The sequence below is a fragment of the Protopterus annectens genome, chromosome 12.part0 (assembly GCF_019279795.1).
Source record: "Protopterus annectens isolate FY-2018-M chromosome 12.part0, PAN1.0, whole genome shotgun sequence".
NCBI lineage: Eukaryota > Metazoa > Chordata > Ceratodontiformes > Protopteridae > Protopterus > Protopterus annectens.
The window spans coordinates 838,871,403-838,897,815 of NC_056746.1; the positions used below are offsets into that span (position 1 = coordinate 838,871,403).

The 26,413-nt window shown below is 45.1% G+C and overlaps 1 protein-coding gene across 2 annotated transcripts in view; it reads left to right on the plus strand.

Annotated features, from left to right (window-relative positions):
- UCKL1 (uridine-cytidine kinase 1 like 1) overlaps nucleotides 1–26,413 on the plus strand; it is a 1,578,412-nt gene that overhangs the window by 1,515,697 nt on the left and 36,302 nt on the right. For both annotated transcript variants that reach the window (XM_044089881.1, XM_044089882.1), the window contains exon 14: nucleotides 20,652–20,808. In XM_044089881.1, the coding sequence (XP_043945816.1) occupies nucleotides 20,652–20,808 (157 nt within the window). The remainder of the gene's footprint in view (nucleotides 1–20,651; nucleotides 20,809–26,413) is intronic.

Below are 26,413 nucleotides of genomic sequence, written 5' to 3' on the forward strand. Positions count from 1 at the left end.
GGCCAGACCATGTTTAAAGGATGCAGGGTTCTCAAGAGTTTATAAAAAAAATCCTATTGCAGGCACAGTTACAGTATCCTTGGAGTCTGATAAGGGAGTAAGGCTGCTACTGGATGCAGTATTCCCAATGAGAGGGAAAGCAGATTGCTTGACAGATGTAGGAAGAAAGTATATAATTCAGCAACTCTGGTCTTTAGGGCTTTGAGATGCCAGACCCATGTTTTAACATGCCAAGAACATGTCCTCAAGCAAATACAGGAGAGTTGTGGGGGAGTGCAGGATGATACATTCAAGGCTTCTATCCTCAAACAAATTCAGACTGATTTATAGATTGGACAGTATGCCTTAAATGGTGAATGTATTGCTGTAAATGCAGCATGCAGGGCTGCTGCTGATCTAGGGTCATAAGGAGACACTCTTGGATGAGCATTCTGCCTCTTTCTGAGGATATGAAGACACAGCTACTTAATGCCCTCTTATAATGAATTCCTCTTTGGACCCACTCCTACCGCATTTCCTAAAGACTGGAGGACAAAGCCAAAATCATGGAGTCTGTGAATCATGTGTTTTGCCACATCATTTAAATAGTCAGCAGATACTATTCTTGTGGCTGTTACTACTGGAAGCAGGGTAGAGGAAAACAGCCAAAGGATAAAAAGGCATGCAGAAGAGAAAATGGCAATAGTAAGATGGGGGGGGGGCAGAGACTTTGGGTACCCCCAGGTTCAAGGCTGCTGTAAGGAGAAGGTGTGACTCTTAACAGCCTTCTCTAACTCAATTCCCTAAAAAAAAAAAAACAAAATTTGCCCCTGCACTCCCATTCTCCATCCCTTACATTTAACCATGGCAGTTGGCCAGTGGACCTCCTGCTACCAGTACTAGTCAGATATAACCACAGACCAGTGGGTTCTACAAATTGGCTCCAGAGATTATTAGATTCCATTTCTGGTCATAACACAAAAGTGAAGTCTGACACTGATTCCAAAAGGGCAGGAACACTTTGCAGGCTGACAGGGAGCCATAGAGCCTGTTTTCTGTTGCAAAGAGGCAGAGGGGGTAATGTTCAGGCTGTTCCTTCTACCCAGAAAGGATGAATCCTTGAGACCTTATTAGAGTTGTCAAGCCTAAATAAGTTTGTCTAGAGTCCAGTGTTCAAGATGTTTAATCTGCAAACCGTACTCTAATTCCTAGACCATCAAGCTGTTCTCGTGGCAGTAACTCAAAGATGCCTAACTTCGTATCACCATTGTCAAGGGAAACCATATCTGTGGTGTGTGGTGGTGAAAAATCATCACCTCTGGTTTATCTCCTTACTCTTTGATTTAAGTACTACACCCAGACATTTTGCAAAATGCTTGGCTTCAGTGATAACACACCGAAGGACCAAGGAAATCCATATTTACACTTTCCTGGACAGTTGCCTGATACAAGCACAAACCCAGGAGGAGAAGCAAGAGCCATTGGAGTATTCCCTGGACTGTCTCAGCAAAAGCGGCTTCTGTCTCATGGAGCAGAAATGCAAGTAGTGCACAGGTAGGAGTGTAATCTTCTTGGAGGCACTACTGGATAAAATTACAAATGAGGACTAGCTAATGCAGGAAAAGCCAGACTGTCTGACTGCCTTCTTCCAGGGTACACCAGAAATGTCAGTATAATAGCAAGACAGATGTTCTTCGTGTTTCACTGTTGCAGTCATCACCTGTGGTAGCCCTTGGCTGGCCTGAATACCAGAGTCAATGTTTTTCTGCGTAGGCTGCTGTCGCTTGCTGACTGATGTCATATCGTCAGTGCTATAAAGCAAGGCAGCCAATGGCATTACAACAGTCTTTCTTGCTGTGGAGCCCGTAACAGAAGCGGTTTGCAAGTGTGCCGGTCGGTCGCTACCACAGTTTGGAAATTACAGCTGAAAATGTTTAAAGCTAAGTGCCCTGTTGGAGATCCTTTTTCTTGCACTAACTGATGTCTGAAAAAGTTAACAATTGTCTCGCCTGTGGAAAGCAAATCCCACATCAAGACTTTCATTCATACTGCATCACTTGTTTAGACCCAGACCATGACGTCCCCCATTGCTGGTTCTGTGCCCTCTTTAACACGAGAACAATTTGTCGTAGAGCTCTTTTTGTAGCCAGGTATTTTCGGCTTCCATCTTCGCATTCTAAAGTAGAGTCCGTCAGCCAACAATCCATAGACATTCTGAAAAAAGTGTAAAGATAAAGATAGAAGCAGACCACACAAGGCTAAGCCTTCTGACGACTCTACTGCTAAGCAGGTCATCAGTTCTCTGGAATTCATTGAGGTGTTTTCGCAGCCCCTGATGCTCGATCCGATACTTTTGCAGGCCTCTAGTGAGACACTTTCAGAATCTGGTATGCTGCAGAAATCTTCTTTGTCTTCCAAGCCTTTGGTTGTCTCTGGAGCCATGGCACTTTCTGTAACAAAGGACCAATGGGTCTTAAAGATAATTTTTCAGGGATACAAATTCTTCAACGAACCCCCAATTCCAAGAGGGTACCCAGACTTACCTCCAAATCAGTGGGCAGAGGCATTGAAACAAGTCCAAACTCTCATATCCCAAGAGGTAGTAGAACCTGTCCTCTCAGATCAAAAAGGCAAAAGTTTTATTCCAGACTATTCCTTGTTCCCAGAAAAGAGGGCACCTGGCACCCCATCCTAGATCTATCCATTCTGAACACCTCCCTGGTGGTCCCCAAATTCAAAATTCTAACTTTGCAGCAGCTGCTGCGTATGCTGACAAAAAAATGCCTGGTTAGTTACCCTAGATCTAAAAGATGCCTACCTCTACATCCCCATAAGGGCATCCTGCAAAAAATTCCTTCGATTTAGAGCAGGCTCACAACACTTTCAGTTCTCTGTGCTACCCTTTGGCTTATCTACTACTCCCAGGGTATTCACCAAATGCTTAGCCCTGGCCATAGCCTTTTGCAGACAGAAAAATATACAGATTTACCCTTATCTAGACGACTGTCTCACTCAGGCAGAGTGCAAAGAAAAGCTACTCAAGGACCTCCTTTTTGTCAAAACCCTCTTAACCTCCTTAGAGTACACCATCAGCAAGAAAAAAATCAAAGCAAACACTTTCCAGGAAGATAATTTTTTTGGGAGCACTGCTGGACACAGCATCCCAAATGGCCTTCCTATCCCCAGAAAAGCAGAGTTTCCTGCCTCTGTACTTTGCCCAGCTGGCTTCCAGAAGTCACCTCACTGCGAGGAAGTTCCTGCAAACCTTGAGGTACATGGCATCTTGCATCCTTCTAATTCCTGTGGCCAGGCTTCACATGAGAAAACTTCAGTGGTATCTAAAGAACCTTTGGTATCAACACTCTCAACCTCTAGAGACCTCTCTCCTTCTGATCCCCTGTATAAGGGCCGAGTTTCTCTGGTGGGCAGGGGCCTGTGCCAAGAACAAGGGTCTTCCCTTCACCCTTTGCCCAACCAGGCAGACCATTACCACTGACGCCTCAGACATTGCTTGGGGAACTCATCTAGAAGTCAGGTGTACCCAGGGTCATTGGAATGCCCAGCACCTTCCCATCCACATCAACCAGAAGGAAATTATGGCAGTACAAAAGGCTCCGACATCCTTCAAACCCCATCTCAAGCCAGGGGTTCTTCTTATCAAAACAGACAACACCACAGTAGTGTGGTACATCAACAAACAGGGGGGGACCCAATCTTACCCTCTGTGCAGGCTGGCCATGAACCTCTGGCTGACAGCCTCTTCTATGGGATTACACTTAATAGCCCAATATCTACCAGGGAACAACAACACCCTGGCAGACCACTGAAGCAGAAACTTACTGGAACCCCCACGAATGGCAGCTCCACAGAAAAATCTTTCTACAAATCACTCAGGAGTGGGGGATGCCGAATGTGGATCTCTTTGCTTCGCATCTGAACCATCAGCTTGAAAAATTCTGTACCAGGGAGTATCACCACCTAGCATGGAAGGTGGATTCCTTGACCTTCCCCTGGAACACCCTCTTTGTGTACGCATTACCTCCTGTGCCTTTTATTCCCATGGTACTGATCAGAATAAGGAAGGAGAGACCAAAGGCCATCCTCATTGCTCCAGATTGGCCCAGACAACATTGGTACCCCTTACTGCTCACCCTGACATTACAGCCTCCCAGCCAGCTTCCCCTGATCTCAGACCTCTTGACTTAGGTGAGGAGGGCAATGCTGCACCCAGACTTGCAGACTCTCAAACTGTCAGCATGGCTAATACTCTAAAGGCAAACAAGGGGCCCCGGTTAAGCAAACAGGTCCTAGACATTATCACAGAGGCCAGAAGGCCCAGCACCAGAAAATCCTATGCAGGAAAATGGAAAATATTCTGCTCCTGGAGCCAGTCCAGAGGGGGTAATACCTCATAACCTTCCATCACTCTTATCCTGGACTGCCTAGTGGAGCTACTTAATAGTGGCCTCTTCATGTCTTCTATCAAAATCCACTCCTCAGCCATTTCAGCTCATTTTGAAACAGATCAGCCCCTGTTCTCCCATCCTTTGATTAAACAATTCCTCAGAGGGGCTTCTAATATTAGACCTCCCAGAAGGCCACCCACGCCAGCCTGGGACCTGAATTATGTTTTGGAAAAACTAACCTTACCACCCTTCGAACCTGCTGCCTCAACAGAACTAAAATACCTCTCCTGGAAGACTGCTTTTCTCCTAGCTATCACCTCAGCCAGAAGGGTCTCAGAACTTCAGGCACTGATGGCCATTGAGCCCATCATCATTTTCCATGCAGATACGGTCTCCTTGAGGACTAATCCCTCCTTTATGCCCAAAGTGGTATCTAATGTGACTCTCAACCAGGCCATACATCTACCCACCTTCTTTCCTAACCCTCAAAACAAGGGGGAAAGAATTTTGCACTCACTAGATGTGCACAGACAGCTCAGATACTATCTGGACCGTACTAAACCCTACAGGAAAACAGACCAACTATTTGCCAGCTTTGCCCCAGGGGCGGAGGGGAAGCCCATTTCCAAGCAAACCATTTCCAAATGGATATCACACTGTATCCATTTCTGCTACAGATTACATGGGAAACCCACCCCTAAATCTATTCAAACCCATTCCACTAGGGCAGCTTCCACTTCCACAGCATTCCTTCAAGGAGTTCCCACCAGGGACATCCTGGAAGCTGCCACCTGGACTTCTGTCCATACCTTTACCAAGCATTACCACCTCCCTCTATTTTCTAGGGCTAGGGCAGGGTTTGCCTCTGCAGTTCTGCAGGGCATGCTGACCCAGGCCTAGGTCTTTTACTAATCGTAGCACCCCTCTCCTCAGTTTTGGGAATCCTCCCACAGGTGATGACTGCAACAGTGAAACACGAAGAACATAGTACAGTTGTGTACACTTACCATAAATGTAGATTTTCAAGCGTATTCACTGTAGCAGTCCTGGTTTCCCTCCCTCTCATATATTCTTTATTTAGGGAGACATAAGCTTCTCAAGGTGGCTTTTAGCCACAAAGACCACTTTACCATATTACTTGGGCTTCTGACTGGTTAGGGCAAGAAAAACTGATGTAATGGGATTGGCTGCCTTGCTTTAAAGCACTGACAACCTGACATCAGTCAGCAAGCGACAGCAGCTGACATAGAAAAACATTGACTCTGCTATTCGGACCGGCCGAGGGCTATCACAGGTGATGGCTGCAACAGTGAATACACTCGAACATATACATTTATGGTAAGTGTACACAACTGTACTTTCCTGAGCATGCTAGTCCACATGGCATCCACCATTGTAATTGTTCCCCTGGCAAGATTGCACATAAGGAAACTACAATAGCTTCTAAAGAATATTTGTGACCAGTGGACTTAATCCCTAAAGTGCACCATACCATTTCTGCCCTAAATAGGGAACTGAAATGGTAAATGTAGGAATTACAAAAAAAAAAAAATCTGAGCAGGCCTTTCAATCAGCCCAACCCAACCAGTCCCTGACCATGAATACTTTGAACATGTCCAAGATTCAGGCATGCCAGGCTTTCAATATGCAGAGCACCTGGAGTCCCAGGGAGCCAAAATTACATGTAAACATCAAAAGAAGTAATAGCTGTAGTTTAATATCTCTAAGACTTTAACAGTCTAGATTCCTGGGGCACTGAATGTCATCACAGACAGTACCATGTATATCTGGTACATAAATCGGGGGGGGGTTAGTATTTGGGAATATACTCTTATTTCTGCAGTCTAGGTATATGAATCCAGCTTTCTCCTAAAAGCAACTTACATAACAGTAATAGAGAATTCCATGGTAGATCAGTTTAGCAGAATGTCAGTGATTCCATGTGAGCCTTCCTGGACCTTACTAAACAGATGAAGTATACCAAATACAGACCTGTTTGCTTTTCTAACACCACCACACTAGCCTTAACAGTGGATTCCTTCTCCCTGAATTGGGTGAGTCTCTCTATTCTTTTTCTTCAGTACCCTTATTTCCCAGTGTAGTTTAAAAACTGAAGGAAGAGAGGCAAGACCTGATCTTTTGCTCTTTTCTGGTCAAGGCAGCATTAGAAGTTCTTCATGTTTCAGTGTTGCAGTCATCACCTGTGGAGGTTATCCCTGCTGTGGTAGCCGTTGGCTGGCCCGAATACCAGAGTCAATGCTTTTTTGCATCGGCTGCAGTCACCTGTAGTCTGATGTCAGGTCGTCAGTGCTATAAAGCAAGGCAGTTGATGTCATTACATCAGTCTTTCTTGCCATGGAGCACGTAGCAGAAGCAGTTCACACGAGTGCCGGTTGGTCATTACCAGAAGTTAAATTTCAGCTGAAAAATGTCTAAAGCTAAGTACCCCGTTGGGGATCCTTTTTTCTTGCACTAACCGATGTCCGAAAAAGTTAACAGTTGTCTCGCCTGTGGAAAGCAGATCCCACACCGAGACTTCCATTCTTACTACATCACTTGTTTAGGCCCAGATCATGACAACCCCATTGGCGGTTCTGTGCCCTCTTTAATGCGAGAACCATTCACTGTAGGGCTTTTTTTGTAGACACTTATTTTCGTGTTTGTCTTCGCATTCCGATATGGCATCCGTCATCTATCAATCTGTGGACATTCCGAAAAAAACGTAGAGATAAAGTTAGAGACAGACCGCACAAGGCTAAGCCTTCCAACATGCTGCCACTAAGCAGGTCATCAGTTCTCCGGAATTCAGTGAGGTGCTTTTGCAGACCCTGATGCCCAATTCAATATCTACACAGGCCTCTACAGAGACCCTTTTGGAGTCTGGTATGCCACAGAAATCTTCTTCATCTTCCGAGCCTTTGGCTGTCTCTGCCTCGGTTGGGTCTGGAGCCGTGACACAGGCCAGCACTCTCAATTCCTAGAGACCTCTCTCCCTCAGATCCCATGTATAAGGGCTGAGTTTCTCTGGTAGGCAGAGACCTGTACCAGGAACAAGGGTCTTCCCTTCATCCTCCGCCCTTCCGGCCAGACCATCACCACCGATGCCTCTGACATTGCTTGGGGTGCTCACCTAGCAGGCAGGTGCACCCAAGGTGTTTGGGATGCCCAGCAACTACACTTGCACATCAATCAGAAAGAAATGATGGCAGTACAAAAGGCTCTGACATCTTGCAAACCCCATCTCAGGCCAGGGGTTCTCCTTATAAAAACAGGCAACACCACAGTAATGTGGTATATCACCAAACGGGGGGACCCAATCTTACCCCCTGTGCAGGTTAGCCATAAGCCTCTGGCTTACAGCCACCTCCATGGGTCTACACCTAATTGCCCAATACCTACCAGGGGTCAGCAACACCCTGGCAGACCACCTAAGCAGAAACTTACTGGACCCCTACGAATGGCAGGTCCACAGGGAAATCTTTCTGCAAATCACTCAGGAGTGGGGGACTCCGGAAGTGGATCTCTTTGCCTCGCACCTCAACCACCAGCTGCTAAAGTTGTGTACCAGGGAGTATCACCTCCTAGTGTGGAAAGTGGATGCCTTGACCTTCCCCTGGAACTCCCTCTTTGTGTACGCGTTCTCTCCTCTGCCCCTTATTCCCAAGGTACTGATCAAAATAAGGGAGGAGAGACCAAAGGCCATCCTCATTGCTCCAGACTCGCCCAGAAAGCTTTGGTACCCCTTACTGCGCAGCCTGACCTTACAGCCCCCCAAGCAGCTTCCCCTGATCTCAGACCTTTTGACCAAGGTGAGGGGAAGATACTGCACCCAGACTTACAGACTCTCAATCTTTCAGCATGGCTTATACCTTAAAAGCTAACAAGGAGTCCCTGTTAAGCAAGCACGTCCTAGACATCATCAGAGAGGCCAGAAGGCCCAGCACCAGAAAGTCATAGGCAGGGAAATGGAAAAGATTCTGCTCCTGGAACCAGTCCAAAGGGGCAGTACCTCCCATCCTTCTATCCCTCTTATCTTGGATTACCTAGCCGAGTTGCTCAATAGTGGCCTCTCTTTTTCTCCTCTATTAAAATCCATGCTTCAGCCATTTCTGCCCATTACGATTCAGTCCCAACCCTCTTCTCTCATCCTTTGATTAAGCAATTCCTCAGAGGGGCTTCTAATATCAGACTTCCCAGAAGGCCTCCCACGTCACCCTGGGACCTGAATTATGTTCTAGAAAAACTAACCTTACCTCTTTTCGAACCTGCTGCTTCTACAAAATTTTCTTGGAAGACTGCCTTCCTACTAGCTATCACCTCAACCAGAAGGGTATCAGAACTTCAGGCTCTCATGGCTGTTGAGCCCTTCATCATTTTCCATCCAGACAGGTTCTCCCTGAGGACTAACCTCTCCTTTATTGGCTGCAGTCACCTGTAGTCTGACATCAAGTCGTCAGTGCTATAAAGCAAGGCAGCCGACATCATTACATCAGTCTTTCTTGTCGTGGAGCCCATAGCAGAAGCAGTTTGCACAAGTGCCGTTCGGTCGCTACCAGAAGTTGAATTTCAGCTGCAAATGTCTAAAGCTAAGTATGCCGTTGGGGATCCTTTTTTCTTGCACTAACCGATGCCCGAAAAAGTTAACAATTGTCTCGCCTGTGGAAAGCAGATCCCACATAGAGACTTCCATTCTTACTGTATCACTTATTTAGGCCCAGACCATGATGTCCTCCGTTACCGGTTCTGTGCCCTCTTTAATGTGAGAACCATTTGCCATAGAGCTCTTTTTGTAGACAGTTATTTTCATGTTCCTAGTCTTCGCATTCTGATTTGGCATCCATCAGCCATCAATCTGTGGACATTCCAAAAAAACATAGCGATAGATAGAGACAGACCACACAAGGCTTAGCCTTCCGACGATGCTACCGCTAAGCTTGTCGTCAGTTCGCCGGAATTCAGTGAGGCGCTTTCGCAGCCCTTGATGCCCAATTCAGTATCTACGCAGGCCTCTACAGAGAACCTTTTGGAGTCTGGTATGCCGCAGAAATCTTCTTCAGCCTTCCTCAGAGGAGTCCCCACCAGGGACATCTTGGAAGCTGCCACCTGGACCTCTGTCCATTACAAAGCATTACCACCTACCTCTTTTTTCTAAATCTAATGCAGGGTTTGCCTCTGCAGTTCTGCAGAGCCTGCTGACCCATGCCTAGGACTCTTACCTATCCTTCCACCCCTCTCCTCAGCTTTGGGAATCATCCCACAGGTGATGACTGCAAAAGTGAAACACGAAGAACATAGTAGAGTTGTATACACTTACCATAAAGGTAGATATTCAAGTGTATTCACTGTTGCAGTCCTGGTTTCCCTCCCCCATATAGCATCTTCCCCTAGGGGGGACATAAGCTTCCCATGGTGGCTTTCTGCCACCAGGACCACTTTTCCTTATTTCCTAGTGCTTCTGATGGGTTAGTGCAAGAAAAACTGATGTAATGTCGTCGGCTGTCTTGCTTTATGGAACTGGTGACCTGACGTCAGACTACAGGCGACTGCAGCCGACTCAAAAAATCATTGACTCTGGTATTCTTGTTTCTGTATCAAAAAGACTCATTCAAAACTAGGGCTCCTTTACCATAACAAGGAATTCCTTACCTCTGAAGCCAAGATTACGCTCTCTCTTACCTACCTTCTACCTAGTCTAATGTACAATTCTCAAATTCTCACAAATCTTAACTCAGCACTCCTGACCAAACTTGAATCTACCTACAACAAGGTAGTTAGATTTGCTGCCCAACAAACCTGCAAGTCCCATCACTGTCTCTCTTTAAAACACCTAAACTGGCTTGAATTACCCCACCAGCTTCTTCTCTCTCAGCTCCAGATCATCCATTCTATCCTATACCAGCCTTCCTACTGCCCAGCAGTATCCTCTCTCATCTCCCATTATTCTCCCTCCCGACCTCTCCGAAGCTCTAACCAAGACCTGCTACAAATCTACAAACCCAAGTCTAAATTTGGATGCAGCATGTACAGCTATCACCCCACTATTGCCTGGAATAGGCTTCCCCTAGAAATCAGGACCCTTACACATCCTAAACAATTTAAGACAGCCACCAAAGAGCACTTAAAAGTCACTGGTCCTGCCACTGCACTCTCCCTCCTTAAACATCCCCTACTTCTCATACCTTAATCTACTTTCTGCCCTTAACTCATTCTTCTCACTAGCTCTCTCTAATCTTCCTTTGACTACTCTTGCTACTGTCTTCTAATATCTATTAAGCAACTCGTCTCAGAGAAACATTCTGTTGTAATTGTCTTGCCTTCATCCAACTACATTATGATAAAACTGGGTTTTTGTAACCACTTACCCCAAAAACTATATTCATCTTAATGACATTTCTTTTTATACATATTAAAATAGATTTGCTATACTCCTGATTATTGACACTGTATAACATTGTATTGCTGCTTAATGCCTTATAATAATCCTGTAATGTTGTTGTTTAATGCTAATTTATAGTGAAAATTGTATAATAATGTTGGAGCTTTTCTCCCCGGGCCTCCGCTAAAAAATGGCTCTTCAGCTCAGTCGGACAATCCCGGTCAACAAATGTAAAATAGTAAATAAATAAATAAATAAAATATTCGGGCCGGCCGAGGGCTACCACAGTAGGGATAACCCCCACAGGTGATGACTGCAACAGTGAAGTGTACACAACTGTACTTTCTACCACCTGCTTCAAGTGGAAAGAGAGAAATCTCCAGCTTGTGAATCTTCTGATGGGCTCCCTACTGAAATTCGGGACTTGAAATGCCAAGTGCCTAACAGCTGAAAAAAAGAATACTGAAAACCCAGAGAAGAGTGAATCTTGATAATCACTCTTCTACTTAAAACTTTTTTGCCCCCCCTGCACCCTCACATGTAGGAGGTAAGCGCCCCCACACCCCCCATCCTTATACTTAGCAACTATGAGATCGTAACACTTTGGAGAAAAGGGAATATTCTGAGAAATGGCATCTCGGACTTGATATATACAAGTGCAGTCTTTTGGCCATTCAGTCTCCACTTTTTGGGACTCTCTGTATTGGCTCCTCACATTTCAAATGGTTACGTTCTGACACAGTGCTGAATGTCCCCTAGTATACTTCAGTTTGTCCACACAAAAAAAAAAAAAAAAAATAACAGCTTGGGAGATATGACATTGCTACCCTTTGGGCTCCTTTTTCTCAGAACATGCTGTAAATTATGAGGGAAGCTAGAAGACCAAGTACCAGAAACCCATACATACCTGAATAGAAATGATTCTCTCTCTGGTGTCAAAGAAAGCAGTTAAAAGAAGTGGATGTGCAAGCAGTTTTCACTATCTTTCTGAGCCATTTTTCATGGCTTAGCTTATATCTTTGTAATAGTACTTCTTTCAGCCATTTCTACCTGCCTACCCTTTGTGGCACTCAGAACTGCAAGCAGTTCCTGAAGGACATCCTCCACCTCAGACATGCCAGGAGAAACCTGGCTGAAGCCTTAGACTTGAATTTTATATTGGAAAAATCAGCCTTGTTCTCTTTGAACCAGTGTGTACAATACCCTTAAAATTTCATATTTGGAAAACCTCATTCTTCATTGTTGTTACCTTAGCTACCAAAGTCTAAGAATTCAGGTCTGGTGTGCGGAGAACCGTATCTGATGTTCCAAAAAGACAAGAGTGCTTCTGCTCACTAATTCATTTGTCTTGCCAAAAATTATTACAGAGATAACCCTGAACCATGCAGTCAAGCTTCCTGTATGTTTTCTTTGACATTAGATTAAAGGGGAAAGGATTTTTTTTCACTCTTTTGATATTCAGTTGAGATGTTACTGGGTAGAATGTAAGCCACCAGAAGATCAGAATAATAATTTGTTTCCTCTGCAGGGAAGAACAAGGGCCACCATTATTTAAACAAACTGTCTCTAACTGGATAGCACACTGCATTCATTTATTTTACAAGTCTCATGACATGGCCTTACAGGGAAAAGCCAGACTCCATTCAGCAAAGGGCACAGCAGCTACCGCTGTCTTCCTTAAATGGGTTAATGCCCAGGATATAGTAAAAGCAGCCAATCAGTACTTTACCCACACCTTCTCAAAGCATTACAGGTCAGATGTGATTTCCAGGATGGGGTTAGATTTTACCTGTACCATTCTGAAATGCATGATGTAATGTGATCCTGTCTCGCCAACATTCATTACTGACGGTCTCAGAGCCAAGAATCGGCTCCGACTCGGACACTATAACTAGCACAAAGTCTCTCACTGGCTGGGCTAACCCTGTATCCCAGGATGCACCACGCCCAAACCCTCAGATCTCGTTTGCCGCTCCTAGAGTAACGACGTGGTGACGACTTGGCTGTGGCTAAGTACCCTCTCTTTTTTGACTTTAATAACTGTTTGCTCGAGTTATTATTTCCAAAAAGCTATTTTAATAGCTACGTTGTCTGTTGTCCCTTTTTGTGATTGATTGCAGTTTTTGTGTGGTAATCCTTCTGTTTGGCGGGCTAGGCCTGTTTAAGTTAGAGGGCCTTTGCCCTATCTTGTGTCTTTAGTGTTCGGGCATTTAAGTTAGAGCCCTTTCCACCCTCCCTCCTTGTGTTGCTGTGTGTGCAGTCATGTTTCCTTATGTCTGGCAAGGAACAAAAAGAACATAAGCCATCTGGCTTTAAAAAATGTGCCAAATGTGCGTATAAAATGTCTTTGACTGATGGCCACACCATCTGTGTTTATTGTCTTGGTGCCATACACTTGCAGGAATCCTGCAGTGTTTGTCATGCCTTCTCTTCCAGGGTTTTACAGGAGAGAAAAAATAAGCTTATCCTTAAGGGTTTGATTAAACCCTCCTTTGTGGAAACTTTAGCATCTTCTCCCCCCTCAGAGAAATCCAGGTCTAAGACTAAAAAGAAGTCTCCGGCTCCGGCTAGCTCATCGGAGCCTCCAGAGAAAAGATCAAAAGCTATATCTCCTTCCTCGGCTCCACTGGTCTCGGAGCCGCAGGAGGTACTGTCTAAGGCTATGTCTCCTTCCTTGGCTCCACTGGTAGAGCCATAGGAAGTCGTCTGTTTCGGGGTCGGCTTCTTCGACTCCACGGTCGTTGGCACCGAAGGAGGTTACGGTGGTTCTCGAGCCTGCTTCAGCTCCGATCCCTTTGGAGCCGACTCAGAGCCGTTTCCCCCAGTCTTGTCTCGGTTCTGACAGAGAAGGTTTCTCGACCCCCTTCTGTCTCCTCCAAGTCCTCCAAGCTGTTGGATTCGGATGTGGATAGGGTGGTCCAGAGGCTCCTCCAGTCGCCAGTGTTGACTAAATTATTTTCAGCTCCAGCCCAGTCGGCTCCGGAACCAGCCACGATATCGGTTCCATTTCTTCCTCCTCCGACAACCTCGGTGTCATCGGAGCCGGAGTCTGTTGAATCGAGTGAAGTCCTTGGGTCGGCTCCGAAACCTCCTACTAGTCTTTCGGATCCGACCTCGGCTCCAACCTTTTCCATCCCTTCTACAGGTTTCGGTACTCGGGTGTCCTCAGTTGAACCCGAGGGGGATACATCGGGGCTTCAGGCTTCGGCTCCAAGTCTCCCTCTTGATGCTTTGGCTAGGGGTACCCCAACTCCGGTCATGGTCTCGGAGGCAGGTTTTTCGTCCGATTCTGGTGGACCTGCCTTCGAGGCTATGAGGAGCGCGCTGGCCAAGTCCGTAGTGACTTCACCTGAATCGGCAACTCCATCCCCAGACGCTGCGACTAGAGCTTCTGGTGCCCCCCTATTTCTGGACAGCGGGGCTCCTAGGCCTGAGGATACCTCCATATGTGGTCCCCATCCCCTGCTTTCTGAGGGCCCTTCAGAGTCCGTGCCTGAGGAGCCTCCCAGGAAGAAGTTGTGTAAGAGGAAGCACGTAGACTCCCCAGATGAGTCTGTCACCTCAGACACCCACCTCGATGATGCAGAAGGGTCCCCGAAGTCGTCCTCTGATGATGTCTCGTTCTCCGATATCCTGGAGATCCTGAGACAGTGGGGCGACTGGCCATCCAAAAACCCTTCTGAGGAGGAGTCCGTCTTTCTCAAGGCCTTCGGAGCCCAGCCTTCCGCCTCCTGGGTGTCTCCACCCTTCGATGAATTATTGGATCTTATTTGTCGAAGGGAGTGGGAACACCCTGACTCTGTGGAGCCAGTTCCTAGCCACCCCAATAAGTTCTTATCTGCGCCTCCTGGAAAATAATTTTTGACCAAGGGAGTACCTGTGGATGCTATGGTGGTGGCGTCTGCCACTCAGCAGGACGTGGCAGAGGCTTCTACTTCCATCCATCCTCCTAATAAGGGATCTAGGAGTATGGATAGGTATGGGAAGCGTACCCTGTCTTCAGCGACCTTTACCTTGCGGTTGCTGAATTACTTGTGTCATTTTACGCGGCTCCAAAGGGATCTCATAAAGGAGTTGAGAGATACCCTGTCGGGTAACTTGCCTGAGGCGTTGGCCCAGTTTGTTAACGTCCAGCTGTCTACCCTTTCTTCCATCGTAAACTCATCCATGAGGCTCATATCTTATGCAGCTGAGGGGGCAGGTAGAGCAGCGAGTTCGGGCGTAGCCCTTAGGAGGCAAGCTTGGATGCGCTTGTGTCATTTTGCGGAGGCTTTCAAGTCTTCTTTCATGGACGCCCCATTCGACGGGTCCTCCCTTTTTGGACCCAAAGTGAAAGACACCCTCACTAGATGTGAGCAGGAGGGTAAGACTTTGTCTACCGTTGGGGCCCGTTTTTCGCTTCCCACTAGACCTTATCCCAAGGCTCAGAGGGGAGGGAAAATGTGGTTCAGAAAGTCTCAAAAGTCTTCCCCTGCCCATCAAAGTGATCCCCCCCTCCAGGGGCAGAGGAGGGGGGAATTTTAATGGAAGGCGTTGCCCTAGAGGCGGTGGAGGCCCCTGCAATACAGGAGACCGCGAGCCCTTTCATGGTTCCTCCTACCAACGTCCCTGAGGGATTACCCGACTGTGCGTCTCCGGAGCCAGTCGGGGGTAATTTTTCGGATCATCTGCAGGCCTGGGAGTCCATCACTCAGGATCGATGGGTGCTTCGTATCATCACCGGAGGTTACACCATTCCCTTTATCTGCCCCCCCCCCCCCCGCCATCAAGGAAAATCCCGGACGTTCCACCCAGTCAACAGGATCAGGCAGCAATAGAGGTCTCAAAGCTGCTAGGAAAAGGAGTCATCCAATCAGTCCCCGCAGACCAGATCGGATTAGGAACTTACGCAAGATTATTTTTGGTGCCAAAAAGAACAGGGGACTTGAGACCCATTCTGGATCTCAGCCGTTTAAACCTCTTTGTAAAGAAGTCCAAGTTCTGAATGGTCACGTTGCAATCCATTTTCCACTTGCTGGAAAAAGGAGTATGGATGTGCTCCATCAATCTCAAGGATGCCAATTATCACATCAATATAAACAAGGCTTCCAGGAATCATTTACGCTTCCGGCTGGGAGCCAGTCATTTTCAATTCCGGGCCCTGCCCTTTGGTCTCACCACAGCCCCCAGGGTGTTCACTAAGTGTCTGGCAGTGGTGACAGCTCACCTGAGACGTCTAGGATTCCAGGTGTTTCCTTATCTAGATGACTGGCTCCTCATCGCCCCCACCAGGCATCTACTTGTTCAAGCCACGAAAGCTACTGTCGAATTGGGCCATCTACTAGGGATTTAATTCAACCGGGCAAAATCTGTATTGCTGCCATCACAGCATGTTGCCTTTATCGGCGCAGAGCTAGACTCTGTAGAAATGCAAGCTTTCCTACCGGCAGAGAGAATAAAAGTGTTACAGGCCCAAGTTCTGGCTTTACTGCCCCGGGAAAAAGCCCAAGCCAGGATAGTTCTTCAGTTGTTGGGATCAATGGCGGCTACCATTCTTCTAGTTCCGCTAGCCAGGTTACACATGCAAATACTTCAGTGGCTTCTTTTGGCCCAGTGGTCATATCAGGAACGTCCCTTGTCCCATCCGATTCTCATCACAGAGAGATGCCGGCAGGATCTGCGTTGGTGGCTTCTCTCGTCCAACCTGAATCAAGGGATATCCTTGATCCCCCCGTCCCCTATTGCCACAGTAACCATGGACGCCTCCCAGATAGGGTGGGGGGGCATTATCTGGGCGACACGGTTCAAGGTATGTGGCAAGACCACGAGGTTAACTTGCATATCAATGTTCTGGAGATGAGAACGGTGCTTCTAGCGTTGCAGGCACTTCACAGCTCTCTTCCCAGGGGAACTATTGCGATTCTTTCCGACAATATGTTGGCTGTCTGGTATCTGAACAAGCAAGGAGGAACCAAGTCCTACCCCCTTTGCAGGGAGGCCATGAGAGTGTGGAATTGGGCGATCGCTTCCCAGCGCTTTCTAGTGGCAACGCACATTCCGGGGAAGTCAGGTGGGGCCTTCCCTGCTGCGACCTCTTTGCCAGCCCCCTGAATGCGAAGTGCAGCAGTTTTTTCACTCTGATCCCCCCACAGGGGGAGTCACCCAGGGATGCTCTAGTCCACAATTGGCCCTCCGGTCTGCTCTACGCCTTCCCGCCGGTCCCTCTTCTGCCAAGAGTGATTCAGAAGGCTACCTGCTTGGGAAGCAAGATGATTTTGATCGCACCACTCTGGCCCCGTCAAGTTTGGTTTCCCTTCCTTCGGAAGTATGCAGTGGATGGTCCTTGGATTCTGGACCCAGCTCCAGAGCTATTGACTCATCAGTCAGGACAGCTCCATCCATCCCTACAAACTCTCAAGCTCGCTGCCTGGCTTCTCCACTTCCGACCTTAGTCAGACAGCATATCCTTACCCCGGAAGTAGTACATATTCTGTCCTCCTCCCACAAGTCTTCTACTAGGAAAATATACTCTAGTAAATGGAAGAGATTTGCAATTTGGGCTCAGCAACGTGATCTTGATCCCCTTACAGCCCCTGTGTCGGCAGTGTTAGATTTCTTAGCAACACTTTTTAGACAGGGTTCGGCTGCCTCCACTATAAAGGTTCAGTTGGCAGCAATCTCTAATTATCATGTTGCATATGAGCCTTCCTTCATGGGTCATAAGCTGTGTAAAGCCTTTCTGAAAGGAGCCTGGTTGCTTCGCCCTCCGGTTTCAAACCCGCTTTGCCATGGGATTTAAATGTGGTGCTCAGAGCTTTAACGTCTTCTCCCTTTGAGCCGGCAGCCTCTTGCGAATTGAAATTTTTGTCATGGAAGACTGCCTTTTTGGTAGCCATAACTTCAGCCAGAAGGGTATCGGAGCTTCAAGCCCTTTCTGTTAAACCTCCTTATTTGATTTTTCATAAGGACAGAGTATCTCTGAGACTTAATCCTTCCTTTCTCCCTAAGGTCTCTTCTGCCCTTTGTCTCCACCAGTCTATTGAGCTTCCGGTCTTTTTTCCACAGTTTTCCAACAAAGCGGAATACAAATTTCACCAGTTGGATGTGCATAGACAACTGAGGTTTTATTTAAATAGGACACAACAGGAGAGAAAATCAGATCAGTTGTTTGTGTCCTTTTCAGACAATAGAATTGGCAGATCTGTAACTAAGGGCACCATAGCTAAGTGGATTAGGGACTGCATCTCATTTATTTATGCATTAGCGGGTAGGCATCTTCCCTTTCCAGTTAAGGCGCATTCTACCAGGGCTATGTCAACTTCAGTGGCTTTTCATGCTAGACTATCCATAGATAAGATATGTGCAGCGGCTACTTGGACTTCTCCACATACCTTTATTTCTCATTGCAAACTGGACGTGGCCTCTAGAGGTCGGGCTTCCTTTGGTTCCACAGTGCTCAGGAGTATTTTCCAGTGAGCCTCCCAGGATTTAGGTGCTAGGGACGCTGTCCCATCAGTAATGAATGTAGGCGAGATAGGATCACATTATATCTTTTAGTTATGTACTTACCATAACGATAAATGTATGTGATCCATCTCGCCTACATTCTTACGTACCCGCCCTCCTTCCCCCTACCTGTTTGACTTGGAGGAAACTTGTATTCTGATCCCTCTGAGGATATTATTTTTTCTCTCCTCTTACATATATATCCTTGTGGTGTTGTGTATGTGGGAAGATAATATTGGGGCAAACAAGATCTGGGGGTTTGGGCATAGTGCATCCTGGTATACAGGGTTAGCCCAGCCAATGAGAGACTTTGTGCTAGTTATAGCGGCCGAGTCGGAGCCGATTCTCGGCTCCGAGCCCATCAGTAATGAATGTAGGTGGGATGGATCACATACATCTATCGTTATGGTAAGTACATAACTAAAAGTTTTACTCCTCCTCCTACCAGCAATAAGCTAAGCATCCTTTCTGACAGGGCTAGATTTGGGATTCTTCCTTAATGTTGAAGTTGCAACAGTGAGTTATAGGAAAAACTTAGTGGGCTTGTCCAGACAACTTACCATGGTAAATCCTGATCTCCTCTTTCCTTATACACCCTTCCCCTCATAGTTCCTTGTCATTACCTGTCCTTCATGAGACACCCTAAGGGAGGGTTGGATTCTGTAGGTCGCAGACTTTTCCCTTAGGAATTTTTAAGTGCTGCCAGAGTGTTATTTAGATTAAGTATTAACCAGACGAGAGACATGAAAGAACCAAAGATGTTGCAGGCAGATTCTACTTATATACTTGGTATGTGAAGACATCCAAGGTAGGATGAGGTCAGCCCAGCCATGGTGGGAAAGCTTACTCAGCTCTGCAAGTCAGAACTGATGTAAGACTCTGTGTCAGACATCACAAATGCTGTGACTGCAACAGTGACAACACTTGAACATCTAGTATAGTAAGCTGCCTGCATAGCTGTACTTTTCTGATGCGTGTTTGAAGAATGTGTCAATAATGCTCAGGCCACCTGAGTGTGATTAGTTTACCAGGTTGTATAAGTTGCATCTCCACTCCATAATTCAGATTTCTTTGGCGCTACTGTACATCTGGAGTTTGTATTGTGATTTGTATCCTTCAGTTGGCTCTCTGGCTACTGTCTTACTCCTTTTGTAGGTTTTTGAGTAGTGCTTGAATTATTCTCAGTTGTTAGCCATTGTAAAGGCTGTGTAGGTACAACAGGTATGTTAAGTACTCAATATATCAGCTATTCTTTAGCAGGCTTGTCTGCATTGGTTACTTGTTTACATTCCCATCACACCTCTTGTGTAGCTGGATCTATTATAAACAATTGATGGCAGGATAATTGGAGCTATCAATCAAAAACAATTAACCAGCTGAAATGCATGACTAAAACAAATTCCAGTGAACCTAACAGGAAAACAAAACAAAAAAAAACCAACCATGCTATGCAGGAGGAACATGCTTCTTCACCCCACCCCCCATGTTTGTGGTGACCTTCTTACTTAAACATGTTATCTCTGTGGTCATGCAGTGGTGTTGGAAGGCAAAAAACAGAATATAGGTAAATTATTCTTTTTCCCCTGTCAGCAACACTCAGCTGCACAAAGCAATGTAATCAAATAGCAGCCGCAGTTCAAAGCATCAAGACACAGCAAAATTCACAACTGCTGCACTTTCATTCTGATAAACAGAATGCATAGTACCTGGGACCATATATATCAGATGATAGAAAACTACAAATCATAGTTATAGCACTACTCTTACTGTTGTTACATGGCCATGTCATACATTTTCACGTAAAGCATCATACGTACATGGTAGAAATGCATAACTTTATGTCACTGTGCCTCCTTTTTTTTGTTGTTTTTTGCTGGTAAGTACAGCTCACCCATGTTCTCTGGGATTCAGAACTGGCAAGCAAATGTCTGTCTTTCTAGATCATCAAAAAGATGCCATGCCATTCACCAGTGGAAGACATGTACACCCTCAGTTGTACATGACTGAAGTCTTGGAGAGTTGTGCCTGTCAGGAGGAACATTCCAGCCTGTTGAGCCTTTTCAAAGATCAGCTGAAGTAGTGAATACTCACATCTTATAACTGCATTGAATTAAAACTAATTCTGACTTCAGTACAAAGAAAATTTGTTTGTCTCATAGAGAAAACTGAAAGTTGCATACTTGAAACCTCTCCCCCAACACACATACATACGTACACACACTGACACACACACATGAATGCTGTATGACTTAAACCAAGTTTTTACAGATTAAAGCTGCTATTTTTCTGTTACTAATGTTATTTCAGAATGTCGCCTAATTAGATAAACAAAGAGTGCATAAGTGTTACAGCTATTAATTTACATAAATTTACAGTGCTTTCTTTTTCAAATTGCTTGCCTTCAGGATCATGATGTTCAAGAGGATAAAATCTTTCTGGTCTCCCTGCTAATGGCAGAAATGGGTGTTCACTCAGTGGCATATGCCTTCCCACAAGTGAAGATCATAACGACAGCTGTAGACAAGAAAGTCAATAATTTGTTTCATATTATTCCTGGAATAGGTGAGCATGTTAGCAACCTTTTTATTGTGTACATCCCTATTCTATGCAGTCTTTTTTTGTTTTTTGAGAAAAGCCATTAACAACATATTTCCTGTGTGCTTACAATAAAACTAAAGTATACTTAGTTATAATATGAACTCATGAGCATATAAAAAATAGCAAATATTTGTCAGTATTGGCTTTCACTGGAACTGTACTAGTGTTGATTAAATATGTGGACAAACGTTGTCATAGTGAAGCAACACACACTTGAAGATTCATAAAGAACTCTGGCGATCATTCTGAGAGCTGCAGTAAAAAGGCCCTGTTTCAGGGATGTAGAGACTTCCAGTTCTGAGACACATTAGATGCAATGAGGAAAGACCTCATTATCAGCTAATTTGCATGTCTCTGAATTGCCATTAACTACCACAAGTGCAGATCAGCGCTTCCTGGGTAGTTAACAGTGGTGGAGCCCACATTGTGTTAACACATGCATACCCTCATTCACTCTCTCACGTAAAGTGCACACATTCAAACACACACACACACACACACACACACACTCAAACACACACACACACACACACACCCACATACCCCATACCTGTCCTTGTATTGTCAGAACCTCCTCGGTCTCCTTTTTCCTGTCCTTTTAATTCATTGATGATTGCAGTGATTCATTAATACCAGATATTAATGTCACACTCCATATTCTTCAGTAACTTCAGGGTAGTGCAAAGGTTGTTAAACTAGCCACCTTCTATGTAGTTAGTAGGCAAATGTAATGCCTGTCCCTACATTTGTCCTGTCTTGCAGTGTGAGGTTGAGAGGTATAACAACTGTTCCCTGTCCCTATCCCTAATGCGTCATGAACTGGTTTAGGCATTGAGTAATGCTTGAGATCTTCAATATATGTAAAAATCCCTTGTTCCACTGACTTCTCAGTGCGGCAGGTTAGTGCTTTGGTTTACTTTGGCAAGGGTGCTAGGTTTGAGTTTCTTTTACCGCCTTCACTGCATACTTTGTAATAGTCTACCTGGTGTCTAATGGTTACCTGAACCATATTTTTATTTATTTTTATTAAGTACCTTTAGGGCATGCTATATAGAGTATCACTGGTATCTAGCAATCCCCCTACCCACATTATGTGTAAGTGCCATCCAGGCATAAAAAGAAAATTTCTCTCTGGTATCTGGTGTTTTCTCATTCACTCCTGATGCCAGTTTTGGTTAAGTACCATTCAGGCATGAGTTTAAAGACTTCTCCTTGGTGACTAGTGTTTCCCCTCACCCCTGATCCCTGTTATGGTTAGGTGTTTTTCAGACACAAGTTTAAAGACTTTGCCGTAATGGCTAGTGGTCCCCCCACCCAATGTGTTACTAGAGCTAAGCTGATATATTCTTGTTTTGCAGTTTATGATCATGGGTGAACAACATACAACATTTTGCTCTAGATAAAAGAAAAAAATAGCATGCTAGTCATGAGTTAAAAAATGTTTTAGCCAGTTAAGCTGGATGACAAGAAACCCTTTTTAGCAATAACTTGGAAGTAATGTCTTTGTTAAGTAGCTTGCTCATAATCGCACAGTAGGCAAATATAGCTGCAGGAATTAAACCAGGATTCCTGCAGGGTCTAGACCTAGCAGCACATGGTCTTAAAGCTCTCTGCCAAACTACATTGCCAGCAAACAAGTGCCATTGAGTCATGGCCTAAACAATAGATCATCAGTAGCACTGACATGGTTATTGGCATGCAATGACAACGTTCGTGATGGTCTAACCTGAGTGTGATAATGAAAAGCAGTAAAACTTATCAATCGTCCAGATGTAGATCTGTATACATCTTACTTTTCAAAATATTCTGTACTTCGTTTCTCACCCAGAAAATATGGACCCCATTAGGCAGATTTTTTATTCTGGTAGAACTAGTACATTCTGGCTGGCTGGTTGACAGTTCATCTAACTAAAGTCTGTGAGCACATCATGAGTGTAGAATCCTTTTGTTTACCAATACGTATTCTGCATGAAGTAAATATACAACTATAGAAGGTGCTTTAAATCTTGCACTGCTGCTGCCAGTTTATACATGATGGTTAGCAAGCCTATAATCTCACAGTCTACACCACTGATTACCATGTACTACTATGTTGTAGTATAAACCTATAATCCTACCAAATTTCACCAATTAATATTCAAAGGACAACTGGCCTTAAAATTGTTTGACAAATACTATCATAATGTTGGAAATCAAGTATTTTGTGATCAAATAGTCAAATCATTAAGTTGAAGGTGGTAATGTTAAAAGTATACAATGTCGAACATAACAACAGCAATGATCGACATTCGAACTTCCAATATCGAAAGTCTGTGTTTCCGTTTACATACACTGTAAGTATGTGTACTTAGAGAAAATGCTTGTATAATCTGCCAAGACTTTAAGATCAAGACCTTAGGCATGAGACAAAAAGATGAACAAGCTTATCTTAATAAAAAGTTACCTGCAGCCCTGTTCCCAAATTCCAGCAATGTCAGCAAAAGTTAAGTCTCCTACATGAGAAAGGAGAAGCAGAAAGTGGCCAGGGTGTCAGATGATTCCACTGGGCTTACTAGGTCTGCGGATATTAGTACCATGGAGGCATCCGACCAGCTCCTGGACCTGATGTCTAGTTTGATAGAAACCTCTAACCGTATCCTTCTGGAAGCTGTCGTACCATCTGCAGAAAGTATTTGTCACTGGACTAAAACGACTTTAGATATCAATGGAGAGGGCAAGGATTCATCTGCCTAGTAGCAACATATGTTGACTAAAGTAAAGAGAGGGCAGTTTGCTTTTGATTATCATGGGGGCTCAACAATGCGCTTCTGCCACCAAGGAGAAACTGTGACAGCTGCTGCCCTGTCCTCCAAAGTGGGAGAACTGTGGAGCATCAACCCCCTGTTATGTGCTGTTTATATCAAATTGGTGGAAAAATTATAACAAACGAATGCCGCTATCTCTTTGTTGCCCATGAAGTGATTGAATAGAGAAAAGAAGTAACTGCAAGTAAAATAATGATCTGATGCTGTCAATTTTCATTCATTCCTCAATTAATGTGTTAGGATCTGATCCGCGGATCTGACTTGGCATTTACACTAGCTCATGGCCTCAAAAAAACTCTCAAGGTCTTTCCCTACCCATAATGACCAGTCCCTAACATCCCTCAGATCTCGTTTGCAACTTTTGCGTCTAGACATGGCCGCTTTTGGCTCTTGAGTCTTAGAGTGGGAGATAAGTTGTTTATAAATTTTTTCCCTTTCAAACTGTTTATTTGTTAAATTTATGTCTTTTTCTTCACTTCTATATTTCTAAGTTCCTTTCGTACACTAATTAGTATAATTTTCTACCTACCATTGTAGGTAGGCCTAGTTTCCTTCCCAACCCTTTTACACTTTGTGTATTCTAAATTTATCATTGTTGGTATTCCCTTTTTCCTTTCAATTACACTTATTGTAATTTCTACAGTACCATTGACAGTACTTTACCTTTCTGTCCTTTCCTATGAAAAAAAAAAAGTTGTTTTATATTTTTGGTTTCTTATCTTGTTGACAGGATGTCCAAAAAACCTCCGGCATTCAAGAAATGTGAGAAGTGTGGGCACAATTTGCCCATCATTTGAAAATAGATTGCACAATTTATAATAAGTTTAATCCTTGTGCTCCTGCTGACAGGAGGAATAAATTAATATTAAATGGTTTGCTGCCAACTTCTTTTTCCGAAGCCATCACTGGGGCTCAATCCCCCAAACAGAAAGCTAAAGACCCATTGAAAAGGTCTAAGTCTTCGGAGTCCTCTACCTCTTCCTCGTTGGAATATCCAAAAAAAGTACAGAAATCAGATCCGAAACTTGTTAAGATCTGACCTTCTTCAGAACTGACAAAATCTAAATCTGATACTATTGTTTTGGATCTGAAGCCTCCACCCAAGGCCACAATACTGCCCCCATTTGGATCCAGTTCCTTCTAGACTGCCGTCCCCTTTTTGGAAAGGCACTGTACGTCACCATCCCTGGCATCTTCTCATTACTCCAGATGTCTCACTGAATCAGATGTGGAGAGAATGATGAGGAAATTCCTCACTGTGCAAATTTAGATGGGAGTTCTTACAGCTTCTACCCCTTGGGTCAGGAAGCCCAGTTGTCCACTGTGCCACCCATTACACCTCCTTCTTTAATCCAGCCTGTTGTTGTAGAGTTCTCGAATCCAAGTGTTCCAGGTCCATCTGGTTCAGATCCGAAGAAAGCACTTTCTTCAAATCCAGATACTGCTCTGAGTGCACCAGCTCCGACATTCTCAGAGCCGAAGCATCCCCGTTGGTTCCAGGAGGTTGGAGCCGACCCCGAGGTTTTCGGAGCTGTCTCTTCCTCTCGGAGCCTTGGCACTGGACAGCTTGGCTCTAGATTCAGTCTCAGGCGGGTTGTTCTCTGAGCAGAGTGAGGTGATAGGCCAGAAACTTGCTTTCTTGACTCCACTGTATTCCTTTCCTCTGGAGTGATCTGCCTTTGAGGTTATGAAGAGAGTGTTCTCTGCTCTGGTGGGATAGGTCCTAGCCTCTTGGATCCACCCTCTACATCTTAGGTAACTTTGCACTGTGAACCTCAACATTCTGCCCCACAGGGACAGCCAGCCCAAAGCTTCCAGTCCACCCAGTAGGGTATTCTTATCTCTTCTGTTACTTCAGTGGACCATCCCACTGTGGAAGTCCCTAGGAAGAGGGGTGCAAAAGGAGGCACTTCAACTCTCCTCAAGAGTCAGTCACGGAAATACTGGCGTCAATAAAGGAGAGGGGGTCCCCAAAATACCACCCAATGACATCTAATTTGGAGACATTCTTGAGATCCTTAAGCAGAAGGGTGGCTGGTCTTCCCAAGACCCTTTTTCAGAGGAATCAGTATTTCTGGAGGCTTTTGGAGCTGGCTTGGCTACCTCCTGGGTTACTCTGCCTGCCGATGAGCTCATTGATTTGGTCTCTAGGCAGGCATGGAATGAATGTGATACGATTGAGCCAGTCTCTTAAGAGACCACACCAGATTCTGTTTCACCAGTAGGAATGGAATTTTAGGGTAAAAGGGTGTCAGTAAATGCCATGGTTGTGGCAGCAGCTACAAAAAAGGAACTTGCGAAACAGAATTCCACTGTCCATCCTGCTAATAGAGAGTCTAGGGCAATTGACAGTTTTGGGAAGTGTGTTTATGCCTCAGCGACGTTTGCACTCAGATCGCTGAACTATCTGGCACATTTATGGGACTTCAAAGAAATTTGATTAAGGAACTGTCAGAATCTCTTTTTGGAACCAAAACTGCTGAGGCTCAATCTTCAGTAGTCTCTCAGTTGGCTACCCAATGAGCTTTATCTCATTTGTCCATGAGGCTTATCTCGCATGCTGCAGAAGGCACAAGGGCCACGGGTTAAGGTATTTCCATCAGGAGGCATGCCTGGATGCACATGTGTGATTTTGAGAAGCCCATTCAAGCCCTTGTTCGTCAGTCCTCCTTTTGACGGTATGTCTTTGTTTGGCCCCACAGTGAAGTACACACTCTCCAGGTGTGATAAAGACAGAAAGATCCTCTCTGCAGTGAAAATGCATT